This window comes from Pygoscelis adeliae, unplaced genomic scaffold (genome assembly GCF_000699105.1).
Source record: "Pygoscelis adeliae isolate BGI_AS28 unplaced genomic scaffold, ASM69910v1 Scaffold212, whole genome shotgun sequence".
NCBI classification, from domain to species: Eukaryota; Metazoa; Chordata; class Aves; order Sphenisciformes; family Spheniscidae; genus Pygoscelis; species Pygoscelis adeliae.
Genome location: NW_008824235.1, coordinates 141,582 through 157,690, shown reverse-complemented (window position 1 = coordinate 157,690; position 16,109 = coordinate 141,582). Strand labels below are relative to the sequence as shown.

The 16,109-nt window shown below is 38.5% G+C and overlaps 1 protein-coding gene across 1 annotated transcript in view; it reads right to left on the bottom strand.

Annotated features, from left to right (window-relative positions):
• Nucleotides 1-266: 266 nt before the first annotated feature.
• SLC40A1 (solute carrier family 40 (iron-regulated transporter), member 1) overlaps nucleotides 267-16,109 on the bottom strand; it is a 24,631-nt gene continuing 8,788 nt past the window's right edge. Inside the window, exons 3-9 of the mRNA XM_009334986.1 lie at nucleotides 15,860-15,952; nucleotides 11,214-11,373; nucleotides 10,241-10,356; nucleotides 9,784-9,910; nucleotides 6,377-6,619; nucleotides 3,821-4,486; nucleotides 267-2,681 (exon numbers count right to left, since the gene is read on the bottom strand). Of these exons, the coding sequence (XP_009333261.1) occupies nucleotides 2,362-2,681; nucleotides 3,821-4,486; nucleotides 6,377-6,619; nucleotides 9,784-9,910; nucleotides 10,241-10,356; nucleotides 11,214-11,373; nucleotides 15,860-15,952 (1,725 nt within the window). The 3' untranslated portion in view covers nucleotides 267-2,361. The remainder of the gene's footprint in view (nucleotides 2,682-3,820; nucleotides 4,487-6,376; nucleotides 6,620-9,783; nucleotides 9,911-10,240; nucleotides 10,357-11,213; nucleotides 11,374-15,859; nucleotides 15,953-16,109) is intronic.

Here is a 16,109-nt window from a genome sequence, read left to right as displayed (position 1 = left end):
GAACAGATGGGAAAATGCTATGCTCCCAGCTCTATTATTTGTATGTTTTTGGACTCCTCTAGACTTCAGGAGTACGTCCCCTCTGGGATGTCTGGTGCTTAGTGCTACAGCATTAAGCTTTAGGCACACTGGGTTCCGTAGGCTATAGACAGCCCACAAGAAGCTGCATTTTCAGCTTTGTTTCCCTGATGGCCAGGGAAACAATATTGAGTCCAATATATACAGTGGCATTCAGATGTTCAAAGTGCAGTATAGAGGCATTCACTGACATTTAGACTACCTTTATTTATATTCAGCAATATTAAAATCTGGTCCCAATTTAGATTAGATACACATGAGAACATATTTGGCAAATCAGAGGTATTTTATTTACTAGTGTACTTATCACATACTGTATAGGCTATCCTTTGGGCATATTTATTCTATAAATCTAGGTAAGCTTGTTTTACTGTCTTCTGACTTAAATTCTGCTGATGGCAAAATTCCCTTTTCCTTAAGAGGTTACACTCAGGATTGAGTCACAAATTTTAAAACTACTCTAATTTACATATTTTACTTTATTGTATCAAAACAAAACCCAAAAGCTTGGTCAAAGTATAAACACTTATAAACCTAGTGAAAACATCCCTGAGAAACTTTCAGTAACATAGCAGTAATGATTAGTTTTGGTCCATTAGAGGAGAAGAATTGTTGCATCCAGTTATTGAATACTGAGGGCTACAAGTACATTGGTTGTACATTGGATTCCCATTCATTCACTTTCACTCCTCTTACAAATATTGTATCTGAGACAAAAGCCACTAGAGGTTTTTTTACATTCTATTTAGTTTGATATACAATATAATCATTACAAATTTTAAGATGGCTGGCCTAGATTCAGCCCTGGTGTAACGCCTTTATGTCAATGGAGTTCACACACTTACATTCCAGGGTTGAAGTGTGGCAACACAGATGACTGTGTGAAGGACAGTACCTAAAATAAAAAACCTTAGAAGTTATAGACGATACTTTTCACAAGTTGCTGACATATGTTTTTGCATACTAATTTTGCAAACAAACATTTTACAAAGATTTAAGTCTAGAAGTCATACTGTCATGCCATAGGAAAACTCAAAACACTACCGGATTCAACTCTACTGAGAAAGCAAAGTGCGTAGAGTCATTTCCACAAAAGTGCATGTATGGTTAATGACTATGGAAGTACTGTGTTAGTACACGTGCAGGGTAAAAAAATTGCAAGAACTTCTTGAAAAATCAGAGGGCTGTATCATTCTTCATTGCTCTGAAGTTGCTTTAGAGGGCCACACAGTTCAACATCTCATTGTTTTAGCACTATTTTAGAACAAACTAAGTCAAAACTCACATACATGTAAAGCAGATAAATGCAAGTAATCCACTTTTTGACTTCTTTTGCCTGGAATACTAATAATTTTCCAATACATCAGGCCTTAATAGGGCTTCTGAAAACAACAGTATTTGAAAATAAACTAAAGCTGCTTGTACTTGGAGGCAAAAACTGTTAGCCCTAGACTTTATCTTTCTGTACCAGTACTACTGACCTTAGCACTCTTCTGCTACATCAAACCTGAGCAGACCTGTCATTGGCAATTAAAAAAAGCCATGCTTTATAATGTTACATCAATAGCTTCTGCTAAAATGAGACTATGTTTTACTTTATGAAGTGCAACAAAAGTGTAATACAATATCTTGTACCTAGCACTCGTCTAATTTGTAAGGAAACATGCAAAAAAACTACAAAGGTGTTTCTGTAAAGTTAAACCAAAACAGATAGAATACTAAAAATGTATTTTGGAAAAACATCGGAACTTAAGAGTCCACTTCAGGAATCCAAGAAGGATATTTATACAGATTTGAGAAGATAAGGGAGCAGAACTGTTCATGGTAAGGGGAAAAAAAAAACCACAGGAAAACCCCACAAAACCAAATAACGTATATCAAGTCATCCTGAAGCAACTAAAAAACCCTCATTTTGCTCAATGAGCACAAGAATTGTTCAGAATTCATGAACAAATTGAGTATGTATAACCACTGAACAGTATCACTGTGGGGGTCAGCGACAGAAATTCAACATTATTTTTGTGATCAAATACTAGATGTATGACTTGTGGGGATCCTTTTAAACACCAGTTGTCAAGATCCAACTAGGTTGTCCTCTGCCAAACATGAAACATTTTTACAGGGTCACTGTAAGATGAGTTTTAGCTCTCTTGGGACGGCTTCCTCAAACAGCTAAGTTATGCGTTCAACTCTAGAGAAACACCTTACACAGTGTCACAAAAGGCAGTATATGTGTTTAACTGTGACATTTGTGTAGCAAGTTAGTAAGAGAAGTGGATCCTTTCAGACAGTAGATGTATTACCAGGTGGTAAACCGTCAGAGACTGCTTTGGGATCAGGAGTGCAACAAACAAAAAGTTGTTTTCCCAAGCTTTTTTGGGCAAATCTGAAGTACATTATGTGGCCCATTGCAACAAAAGACACAGAAATAAGCACCAATAAGCCAAAAGCTTCAGGGTTTGGGGCCAAGATGACCATGATGAAGTGCAGCAAATCAAGAAGATAATTCATGGAGTTTTGGACACCATTTATGATGCCTCTTTCCGATTCTACGACGTTTTCTTGGAGCAACTGTGTGACAGTCAAATCAAAGGACCAAAGGCCTATGGGGAGAAAAAACGGTTATCCATACAACAGGTCTTCTCATGGTAAGCTTTCATTAGTGGCACAATTCAATTCATACTTGCAAACACTCACTTCTGCCAAAAATGCGCAAGACTAACTAGCCTCTTGTCAGACTAGAATGGATTTCACACTGACAGTCAAGAGCAATTTACTTTCCCTTTACTAATATTTCCTGAAATAATACATACAGCTTGACACATTAACTTGCCTGTCACATCTTGCTTCAACATGTCTATCAAGTTAACAATGTTTTGCTCATCTGTTCCTTATTTAAATAGCTGCTTTACAGCTATTTACAGTGCATTCATGCTAGCTACAATTGCTAAGTTTTGCATAAGATGTTTGCAAAAAATCAAGCGCATTTTAAACTACGCAGAATACATAGTAAGTTACAACACTCAGTTGACACTAGCTTCTATGCTGTTTTAGTCTATTAATGATTGTTTTAAAAGTTTATCTTGCAAAGAAACTCAATACATGTGAATCAAGTATTTTCTTCCTCCAAAATTCAGCAAAAGCTGCAGAAATTAAGAGCACAAAAATTCTACGGATGAGAATTACTGTTTATTACAGTTAGGTATTTGACTACCTCTTCTGTTGACAGATACTAATACTACACTAACCAGCAATTCCTCAAAAAATTAAGCTGTCATCCAAATAAATGTTTCTGTTCTGAACTCCCTTGCTGGTCAGAAGTTTAAAGGTCAGACAATTTATTTAATGAATGGATTAATTTAGTGAACCGCTAAGTTTGAAGGTTTTCATAGTAGGTGTGTTTAGTTGTTTCCTATTAACAAATGGTTTTATTTGGTTGTGAAAGAAGATCATTTAGAGATGAGCATTCCAAAAAACAAGTTACATTCATCTCCAAATGTGCTAACTTTTCTCCTATTAGTGAGATACGATAGGCAAGAAATTGGTACTGCAGTCTCTGCACTGCTGATACTATTGCAAGATCATTTCATTTTTGTGTGAAGTGTAATGCCTTAGAAATGTGATATAACACTTCAACCACAGCCTACAATTCTAAGCTCAAATTTGTATTTAGTTGACAGGCACTGTAATTTCTAGAATTAAAAGCAGTCAACAGATCAGATTTTAGAGACGTAATACTTACCAACTCTAGCAGCAATGACTCCTGCAAACAGGAGACTAACAGAGATTAAAGGCACAGGCTCAGGACTCATCTCTGGGTCGCTGTTAGCAGGAGTAGTAGACCCGTTTAACACGTTGGGCATTCCAGTTGCAAAAACCATTTCAGGCTTATCTTCTGGAGATGCTATAGTAGGTAATGGTTCACTTTCAAACAGCCTGGCACTGATGTCAGCAAATGGGGAAACAGTCAAATCCAGAGGACTTCCAGGCATGAATACAGAGATGGCACACAAGACCAGGCAAGCAAACTGAGCAACTCCAGAAATGAGGCCCGTGCGAACCAGGCCACATTTGCGACGAAGCCAAGTGAAAGCTACTGTTCCCATGATTCCAGTGACTGCCGAGGCACCCATCAGGAGGCTTAGCACAGAGCCACTCAAACCCTGAGTGTATGCATAGCCTGTAGTAATACAATCAAAGCCCAGAACAGTCATATACAGAAATGCAAGACCCATGCCTGCAAGAAACACTGGCTGGTTGTAGTATGCAACCCATCCATCACGAAACGTGATGAAAGGTTCAGCAATCCGGGCAGTGCAGCTGACTTCCTTCTCCTGTTGGGGCTCAAAGCCAGTTACATCTTTTTCAACAATTAACTGCACTCCTTCAGCAGGTTTCATGTCACTCTCTGTGAACAGAAATGTAACTGTTAGATACACTCCTGCCTGGAAAGTGCAGAGTGTAAACTGAAAGGCAATTGTTTGCAGTTAGGAAGTTCACTGCTGCAGAAGTCCATCAGTTAAATTCTGCAACCAACCTTCCTCTGATTATGTAAATGTTTTAAAGTGTCCTTAAATCCCACCTGTATAGTAAGATCAAGTAAAGTTTATCCCTATCAATTTAAACTCCTGCTTATGTAATTAAGCTGTGGTAGGAGAAAGCGTATTCTGCTTCTTTTCAATAGACTTGTGACAGAATGCTCCATTTCCGTAAAGAGATTATTTGCTTAATGAATGCCAGTGTTAGCTGGCATTTTAACATAGCTTTGTATGTTTAAATACACTAACCACAGAAAGCAGGGAATACTTAAACATCTGTCAATCTCTCATGCCACGGTAGAAGAACCAAGGCAGAGATGCTTGCTGAAGCCTACCAAAGCCAAAAGCTTTCAAAACTTGACTTTAAAAGAAACCTAAGACCTTGCTTTTCTACAATTCCATTTTCACACTAATATAGAAGAAAGGCACTTCCACTGGTCACAAACAAAAAATCCAAAAACCCCACAGCAGTATTTAAATTAGTAATGTGGATAGAAACTATACAAATGCTTGGATGCCCGAGCAGTGTTTTCACACTGTCAAGTTTGAAACAAACTCCACATACAGCAAGTGAGGCATGAAGTATTTCTGCAACTTTTAAAAATCCAAGTCTTCTATAGAAATCAGAATACTGCAATAGCAAATATTAAGAGATGTTTCCTACATATTGACATTTCCTAAACACTTCATTCTTCAGGAGCATTCAAAAGCCAGTTCCAAAGCTATAGCACCTTCTACGCTCTTTATCTTGCTCCCCTATCCTAGGCTTCCATCAGCCTAGTCCAACAGCTTACTGGACCAGACATTACCACAATGGATCTGCTGGCTGGGAAGATGTCTCTTCAGCACTTTTAATAGCAGCCTCCTATCTCACTATATATTGAGCAAAGAACAGACTGCTAGCCAGCTTTTAAAGAAAAAATAGGAATTCTTTATAATCTTTCTTTAAAGAAAAGCACACAGCGTGTTTTAGCTGGGAGCCCATAGCTTGAGCTTTCAAGAGTATTCACATACTGCTGTCTTGAAAATGGGAAAATGCTCAAGTTTTGTATTCCAGTACCTGACATTTCAAATACTTCATAACAAAAAGTCTGCTTCTGAAACAATTTTAATTTCTGACATTAAGACTATCTAAAGTAATGTTATAAACAACCTTAAAATTCATTATTAGTCATAGCCATCTACACTGCAAATCCAAGTTGTTCAGCTTGGCCAAGGAAGCAGAGTAGAAGGTCAAAGTAAGTTTTTTTTTCCTCCACCATTTCCTGCAGCATATGGAACTCATTGAAGCATGCCAGACTAGAAATATTACCACCTATTCTACAGCCTCCCGAAAGCCTGTTAGTACTATGCATAAGTAGAGATGACTTTGCAAGAAAAAGAGTCCTACACAGGCTGTTTTGCTTGTAGACACTACAGAGTGAAGGGCTTTGTCAACTTATTAGCTATGGTAAAGGACAGGAGCATTCCTCGCAATCAGCCCTTAATAAGAGGGCAGACTTACTCTACAGGATTAATTAAGAGGAAAGAATTCATTCTTTGGCTGCATTTTATGGGATCCCTCAAATAGCTGCACAAAATATTGTTTCTTAGATTAGAGTCTCTGGTACCTACATCCAAAACCTGAAACCTTCAAACTATGAGTAGAAAGCTATATAGCCTAAAAGCAGCGTCTGTAGAAGACAAAAGTCAACACTTCAGTTTGACTAATGCAGTGAATATACTGTGAATTTGAACAGTTACTTTTGTGTTTTCAGTACCTTTCTTTACGTTCAGCTGTTTCAGTTCCGATTCTTCAACTTTTGCAGATTTGACAGCTAGAGTAGGAGTTTTCTGATAAACCTTCCAGAGCAGCAGATATTCCACACACATTGACATCAGGTTCCAGCCAGAAATGAATCCGCAGCCAATCATCGGGGAGCCAAATGTCATTATCTGACCAACTGCCATTGGGGCCAAGATATTGGTCAACTGATCAATTCTTCTTATTGTGGCATTCATATCTGTCAGAAATGATTTGATGATATGAAGTAATTGCTGAACACTTAGTGAAATATGCACCAACATAATTGGGGATTAGACATGTATACACATCAAGCTAAGAAGTCTCGCTCCAACTGTAAGTGGTTCCAGCAGGAGTTAGACTGCTAGAGGCACCTTTAGAGTGTTCCAATGTTTAAGTTTATTGGGACCAACCAAGGTGTTTGTAAGCCAAATCCTTACTCCTGCCAATTGTGCCTGCATGAGGTCTTTCAGGTTTCGCATGCTGGGTTTACAATGGAAGTGTACTCCTGCAGGTGCAACTGTCAGCCATGAGATCAGGTTACCCTTACATCCTAGTGACATTATGGACTCTTAAGCCTATCTCTGTAACATTCAAACCCAGCATGCACAACTCTAGACATTAAGAGGAATCTCATATGGTGGAATTCTTTCCTGTAAAGGTAAGTTTAGCAACCACTATCTCCCAATACTGGACCCTGTATTTCTTAATCTCCTCCATTTACTTCTAATAACTGGTGACCACAGTACCCACCGTGATAGCAGCAGACCTTTGAAATGGCTTTAAATTTCCTTATTGAGTCAGATTGCCTACAACTGCCATCAAACATTGTCAGAACTTACTGAGCAAAGTCCTCACTCCTTTCTGTTCCACACTTTGATGTTTCCAGTCAAACTAAGCAGCCCATTCTTAGCATGAATGCATCTTCCATTTGCTGGTAGGGGATGTCTCATCCTCCCCAATCTTACCACCTTTAGTGTCATTACACCCTCTGGGCTCCTGTAAGTTTCCCATTAATGGTGCCATTGTTCCACCCCTAAAAGTTGCTAGACGCTCAATGGTTTTGCACATCAGGGGTTCAGGCTCCTTAGAAGTACATCTCAAACCCATTTTAGAGTCCTGTTATGAAATTAGAGCTTTTGAAGGGCAAGTGAAACTGTATACCAGTATGAAGCTGCTTTTCCTGAATCTGTAGAGAATTACTCCTTGCCATTCAAAGAAGTGTTTAGGTTACTCTATTTAGAATTCAAAGTCAATTCCGTGTTAATTATTTGACTGATGATGAGTAAGTTAGATACTTGCATGATATTTGGCTTTAGAAATTCCAAGAACTAAGCTTTGGTTTTTTGACTTATTTGAGGAAGGCTAATATTTCCACTCAGGAAAGGTACAAAGACTGAATGGAAAAATTAATCAAGGACAATGAAGAAGCAGCCAAGGCAATTTATTTCCCTATTCCACTCACTTAACTAAGGCTCCTCTTCGAGGAAAGGTAACAGTGCAGAGATGGACAGCAGTATTTGCTGCCAAGTCAATGCTGGCATTGAATTTTAAGTTAAGGAATTTCAACAGTCTACAAATTACATTATGATTGAACACATAACTCTATTCAGCCTGGAAGGGATCCTTTAGATAGATCTGTTGAACTAAGATGCTTAGTTCAGTGTTTTGTTTTTAATTTAAGTTGCATGAGAATTTAGAGTAACTTCTTGCCTGATTTTTCAGTACAGACTATAAGTGCTCATGTAATTCTGTCTGAGATCATGAAGCAGAACAGAGGCAGGACTGCCTCCCATGCAGTTCTCTGCAGGTGTGGTCTGTACATTATGTCATGTGTAGCAAGTAGTACAGGGATTGGGGAGATGATTTGCTGAATAAGATCTGACACAAGAAGCATTAATGAGAACCATTAGAACTTTAAGGCTTTTACAGATAGATGATATTTTTCTACTTGTGATTCACATGCATAAAAAACGTTATCCTGTATTGCTCTACAAAAGGCATGACCTAGAAAGGCACTGCAAGGTCAAAATAAAAGATTTGGGTGGAAAATTTGTACACTAGGAAATGAAAGCAAGACACTTAATGCATCTAATTAAGAACTAGCCTCTGCTGGATGAGATGGGGAAATAAGATTCCTTCATTGGAGATAAACATCAAGAATAAATCTGCAATACAAGATTCAAATCGCTAAAAGGACTCTGGCATGTAAACTGAACTTTATGGACAATTTAGGCAGCTTCATACAAAATTAAAGTCCAGAAGCTGAAATGCTGTCTAGGCCTGGAGGTATCTAAACTCCACAAGTGTCAGACTTAAAACTTGTGTCCCAGAGTTACTTTAGTAACTTTAGTTACTTTAGTATCAGTTCCTCTATCTGGGAAGGCTTAAGTCCCCTTAAAGGCTTGGTTCAGAGCCCACGTAGCCTGCCCAAGTTCATCGCAAAAAAAGCTACTTCCCACACTGCCTGTTAGAATCAGACCAGCAGCATAGCCAAAGATCAATCATATATCCCTTGGTGTGAATGGCCTTGCAGCTAGGAGTACCCCCCAGCAAAGGAAAGTCAGGTTCCATGCATCTTTGGGGAGGATCCCAAACAATCTCTCACATCCAAGTAGTGTCATGACCACCAAACTGCAGTAGAATTTGAATGGAAACTCATTCTCTCTCCTAATAATGCCATGCCACTGTGCAAGAAAGGGGAAAAAGGAAAAATATTTACTAGGTGAAAAAGATTAGGTCTATAGTCTAATACCAAAGGTATCAGATGTTAAAGGAATACAGAGCTTTCAGTTCCAACTGAAGAAAAGTATTCACAGCTCCGAGTTAGACATCTAATGCTAGAGAAGTGCAAGATTTCAAATACGTATGCATGCACAGCATTTCCTAATAGCAATTTCCTGATCCACCTACTTTACTGTTCTGGACTTCATTCTCATGTACCTCTTTCTTTGATCCCTATGTGAGGAGCCCAGTTACACAACAGTTTTCTGTTTCATTCCAGGGACCTAAAAATAAAGTATTGCAACACTTGGCTTTAAGTGCCTGGAAGTTAAATAGCTTTTCTATTAAACACTGGTTATTTGATTTAAGAGAGTGTGGTATATGTTTATTTGTTCAGCAAGAATAAAGTTTTCCTGACAAAGCTGCAGTAGGACAAAACAAGTTTAGGGATGCCTAACTGAACTGTAATCACAACAGTAACTTCTAATCTCAGTAAGTGTAGTCCAGAGCAGGGAAGAGTAAAATAAAGGCTGCCCTTTTTATCTGCTGTTTTCTCATAATATCTGGAACTCAAAGATGTGCTGACCTCTGTAAAACTCTAGTCTAAAATCAAGCTTGGAAAGTAAGACATTTAAGGTATTAAAAAGGCAACATGTTCACCTGCCAGTTTGCTTCTGTCTTCCCCCGCAACCACAACAATCCAGTCCCTCTGAATTGTGATCGCTGTGGCAGTGCTGGCCAAGTTGGCAATATTTGCTATTGTGATAACCAGGATATAGCACATCGTCTAGAGAAATGGGGGGAAAAGTTACAACGTGAGGTAATTGATGAAGGGAGATCTCCACTCCTACCCTGTACAACCAGAAAAGACACTTTTACATTTGAATCCATACATTTTAGTGTTATTCTTCAGACAAAACAAGACCAAGTCTACTTTACAATTCCTGACAGAAAACAATCACCTCTGTTTACCCAACTAGCTCAAAGTTTCATTTACCAGTTTTAGCTCACAGGAATGCTAAACAGTCTAGAGAGAAAAATAAAACTTCATCTGTCTGCCATGCTCGCCCAAGTTTCTTTATAAGTCAATTCCTTGTTAACAAGTTCAAGCACTCACAAGAAGCCATCCATGGTATAATGTCAGAAGCTGTGTCTTAAACAAGAAGACAATCATCAGGATAATACCACACAGGATGACAGATGCATTCTGTACAACCAAGGATGTCTGGGCCACTGTTTTAAAATCAAAACAAAAAGCAACAGTTATGAACATAAGAATGAGCTAACTATAAGCTTAAGGAGGTTATAATCACAGAACATGCACAGATTCTTTAAATGTTTTTATTTTCCTATTCTCCCCCCAAAATATAAGTGGTAAAGCTATACTTCATAGGAGATTTTTAATTTGTTTCTCTAAGACAATGGAAGATTCCTGTCTGATGTAACTTTGTAGCTCTTAATTTACAGCCCAAGTAGGTCTTTTCTCAATCAAAAACCAAACTGTATCTGTTTAAATGCTGATACTATTTTTAAAGGGGTGAAAACAAGACAAAGCTTGAGTCTCTAAAATTCATCTTCAGCATACCATGGAAGTAATGCTATTTCATAAATTCTTGGAATGTAAAAATGTGTATGAAGAACTTGATGCCATGTTATTTATAAAACAGACTAGAGCATACATATTTAAAATATGCATAATGCAAATGCAGTACGTGTTTACACTTAAGTGGAAGACATTTGTATCTAGACAGAAAACAACAAATAACACGAGTGTGTGTTAGTATCAGACTGAAGAACTTGGTCTGTAGTCCTTAAAGTTATGCGCTTTTTACCTTCTGCATTTCTGTGCATCTCTACATATCATACCGGTTTAGCTGGAGTAGCGGACATATTGTGACATAAAACTGTTTTCCTCCTGTCTTTGACACTATCTTCGTATAATCATTACCACTCTGAAACACTATCCTTCTTAAAAAAACTGAGTGAGCCCCATTCTCATATTTGACTTGAGCAGTTAACTCTTAACAGCTTTATCTTTTTACATTAATTTGATCCATCCTTAAGTAAATAACCTGCTCTAGGCATCTAACCTTTGAGCCTGGAGTTCTTGTCCACCCAGTCTCCAATAATGGCTCCCAGGAGAAGAACTGATCCCGCCACAACCAGTCCATAGACTGCAGTCAGGAGTAAGCTGTTCCCATACAGTTCAACCAGGAATACAGACACAGCAAAATGCCACATACGATCTCCCTTTAAAAGTAAGAGAGTACATACACAACATTACTATTTGCACTTTGCAAGCGCACAAGCTATTTTACTAACGCCCTGACAAAAGTCTGTATTAAAATAAAGCTTTGTTACACATGAAGGGGTGGGGTGTGGAATTTTTTTTTTTGGGAGGGTGGTGTTGGTTTTTTTGGTGGATTTTTTTTTGGGGGGGTGGGGTGGTGGTGGTGGTGGGGTGGTGATGACTACATCCTGTCACCATTGATTTTATCCCAGTATCGCTAAGACAATCTGTCCTAATCAAGTGCAACATTACAGCTTGTAATACCACATCAGAAATCCCAGATATTTGCTACTGTATTACAGGACAAAGTCTGTTACCAGCCACATACAAAAAGCCTCAGAAAGCTTACGTAGATTCTCCAGCACAGATCAAATATTAGCAACCGATTTATTCATTACTGATACTATTTAAATAACTTTAAGACAGCAGTTTGCTCTTAGGTGATCAAAACTTAAACATTGCTTTAAAACGCAAGGGCCAGTCAAGTCAAAGCAGTCATAATACAATTCAGCATAGACATGGGTAAATCAAGGAAGGTGGTGTCCTGAACGTTAACTGAAGTTTCTGAAGTCAATGGACTTCAGCTCTTTTTAATAACGTTAAGCATTGGCATATTACTAAGAGGTAGAGTATCAGAGCTAGTTTAACCTATTGTAAACCCGTTGCTAGTTCAACCTATTTAGCCTATCGCTAGTTTAACCTAGTGCTTAGAACACGATTTTCATGTTCTGATACCACTTACTACACGTAAAAAAAGAGAAACCCAAAATGCTAAACATGTCCAAGTGAAGTAATTTTCATACTATTCAAAACATTTTTAGGTTTTCTACCAAACAGACCTGTGCCTTGCTATTGAATACATCGAGGTTTTCATGTCATCACATGATAGAAATCATATCTCACTTTATTTTTAAACATATTGCAAGAAATGCACTACAGAAAATGCTTTATGTAATCAATAACAAAGCAGATGAATAGAAATCATTCATACTATTCTAGGGCATGCAGTTCGTTTAATAAAGGTCCCTAATGTTAGTCTTCTATAAACCAAACATAAAACTGTTTTATTCTGCTGCCTTATCTTAAATAAGCAACTGTTATGTGATATAGCAAACAGTACAAATTTCTAAGGACCTCCAATATATCCCCCTTTAGGGTTGGGGGAGGTGTAACATAAAAACACTTTTAAAAAGCAAAGTCTGCCAAATCTAACATATCGTGTAACACAGCAACCAAGAGATACATAAAAAGCATGCTATTCGGAGCATCAAAATAACTGCAGTTTGATTAAAGTCCTCAATGTAATATAGACACACCAGAAGAATTCGCCTTTTAGTGTTACTGAAGTTCTCTGAAGGAGATTTCTTCAAACATTGTAATGTGTAAACATTCATATTTGTTTCCTTAACCATAGGCAGAAAAATAATTACATCCCAACTATGTGGGAACAAAATTTCACCTGTTCAAGGAAAAACTCTGGGTATTTTGAATGTTTTCTAACTAAAACCATTGAAAAAATGCAAATATAAGCCTGATCAACTTCAATGTGCCCTCTCGTATATAATAAACCAATTTTCACTCTCCAGAGACACCTAAAGTCTTCTGCAAAATATGTTCCACTTTTATTCCATAGTTAGAAGCATATAGAAAGTATTCCAGCAATGAAAACACAGGGATATAATTTCCCAAGTCTAGCATTCACTTAAACTTAATACAGCCTGAGGTAAAGCTTTACTGAATTTCACTTAAAATACATGCAGGTGGATTAACTAAGTTTTGATTAGCCTGGGTAACTGTTTATTAAGCTAGAAAAATAAGCCAAAAGAGTACTTTCACATTAAAATTTCATAACAGAAGTTTGGGTTTTTTTCTTTATGCAGAGATGTTTCAGTAACTGAATTCTGACAAGATGAAAAAGGCATTTAAAAAAAAAAATTAAGTATGTGAAAGTTGGTGGCAGGCGCTACTGTCAGAGAAAAACCTGGTTTCACTTGAAACTCACAGGAAGACTCCTTTAACTCCAGTGAGATCATGATTTTGCTACACAATTAATTTAAGGAGCCTGTGAACTCTGCTCAACCTTATCCAACACATTTACCCAGAGTATTTTGATCAGGCCAATCCACACAGATAACTTTTGGGTAACTAAAGCTGTTCCAACCTGGAAGCATGAGTTTCTTTCAAGAATTAAAAACCATAAAGAGCAAGCAAAGATAAATTAGCATCACAGAACAGTATTAGTGAATTACGGAGGTTTGAAGCAGGTATGTAATTTCAAGCTAAGACCTACTGAAATTTAAACAGTAAACACTGCCTTCAGAAATGAGCAAAGCCTTGATCATATATACTTAATCCCACTTTAAAATGTCTCAAACTGTGTATATTTCAACTCTTTTAAATAAATAACTACAGCTGTTTAGCCTCACCATCCTTTCAAGGATGGTTCTTGCTCTTCTGTCATTATGATTATCCTTATAATCATCTCAGACTGAATGTATACAATCCCATCTCAGAACTGAAGCCCACAAGTCAAGCAGCAGCCAGGCTACTACCTACTGACAGGCCTCCTCAGGTCCGAGTGGCACGGATAAGGCTGGGAAGTTGGAACTGACCTCCCGGCAAGCATGAGGCCTGGCACCAACAAGGAGGACCCAGTTTCATTCTGTTGTTAACTGCCGAGTGATAGACAGCAATGAATTAAAAACATAATGGCAACAGCATAAGGTCTGAGCCTCCAGTTCAGCAGTGCAGTCCAGCCTATTAAGATCACTGAGGCCAAGCACACATTCAAATGCTTTACTGAGCAAGAGCCTAAGGCATAGTCTAGACTTTGTTCAAATCTGAACATTTGTGGAGATGTGACACGTTTAATCATTTACAGCTTCTGTCTGTATTTGGGAATGGCTTAGTAACACAGAAACCAAATTAGTGCTCTCCATTACAGCAAAACCACGTTTCTATCGGGTTTTGTATTTTGGACATAGCCATTTTAGAACAAAGATGATATATTACTTTCAGTTCTGAAGATTAAAGTGCTTATTTATTGTTCCTGTTAGCAAAAACATTCAGACTACAGAACAGTAAAGCTTAGGAGATACAAAAGGTGCAGTCCTGCACTCAGTTCTGTCAAAATAAGCTGTATTTCTGTTGTTTCAGCAGGTTTGGTTGGGCTTTTTTGAGTCAAGATTTTCAGCACAAAAGAGAACACATTGGAACAAGGAGTATACTATTAATATTGCTAAACACCTGAAAAGACATCTTGCAGCCTAATGTTCGTTATGGTGTGCGACACTGTTTTCAAACTCTGCTTTGTCACCTTTGCTCACGCACCGAGAGCAGTCCCACTGCCGTGCTGTGAAGCGCCCGTCAGGGAGGAGCAAGCAGGGTTGGCCGACTTGCCAGTTAGGCACTTCATGGGCATTACTGACAAAAACTGTTGCAGGTAAGGACCCTAGCCTCTGAAAAGCATGAGCCGAAGAGAAACATCACCACCCAGCTCCTTCCACAATATTAATAATTGCTACAATACTGCACTTGTTTCAACAAGCATTTGATACCACTCCCAGCCTTCTTCCATTAACAGAGACATCAGTATGACCTTTCAGGTTAGTGGAAGCCAGGAGCTGCCAGAGTTGGGCATGCGATGTTGTAACTGTATATCAACCATTTGTTCGATGCTATACAAAGCACACATTAAACCAGTCCAAATCCAGGACTAAAGACAAAACAGGGAATATTAGGGAGGAAGCTTTCCACTTCTTTTTGAATCAAGCTATTGGATGGAGACTTAGGATTGCATTATAAGATACACATATTCTTAATTTTATTACATGGAATAGAACCAGATTGTCTATTCCTAGTGCATATTTTAAGATTTTTCTACTGTCTTTCAAGTGAGTAAAAACTGGTGTAATAAGTTACTTTAGTACAGAAGGAAAGCATTTCAGAAAACAAACATTTTGACAGAAAGAGAGACATCTCCTGACACTCTCAACAGGTTTGCTAGTGAGTGGCAGCAATGGGTCCACTGTAAACGTTGAGTATTTCCCATTAGTAAGTGTCCTAAGTATGCAAGTCCTTCAGATACGTGTTGCAACCGACGGCCTTTCACTCTGCTAGGGACTATCCTTCATTTCTTTCACTCAGAACTTACTCTATAAGGAGTCTCACTGGTTCTGTAGTTACTTAAAAGCAGAAGGAGGTACAGAACCAGGCCCTCAGGAAATCGAGCACTGCACTACCCTGCACTAACGAAAACTGAATCTACTGCAACATATTAATGTGAAGATTATGAAGACTTTTAACGGCAAGGTGTTGTAACGAGACCTCTGTCTTCATGGTGGCGTGCTATTTCGTGAAGCTTTTTTGGGAAGTACCAATAACATTCAGGTAAATCATAGCTAGATTAATAAAACCCTACTTCTACCAGGGCAATGTTTTACTTACCCAAGTGGACAGTGCATGTCCAAGATAAAGAAGAAACTTTGCAGACGTAAAATAGGCAACCACAGATCCTGAATAAGAAATAAGAAACAAATGCTAAAGGAGATTCGGGCCCCTCCACCACGTTTCGGTACACACCGGGCACCATTCGCTGCCGTGGAGGAACCCAGCGTCGTTCTCTGAGCGAAACCGCCGCCGGGACACGCCGCGTTTCGGGGCGGCGGCTACCGCGCCGCAGCCCACCACCCGCGGG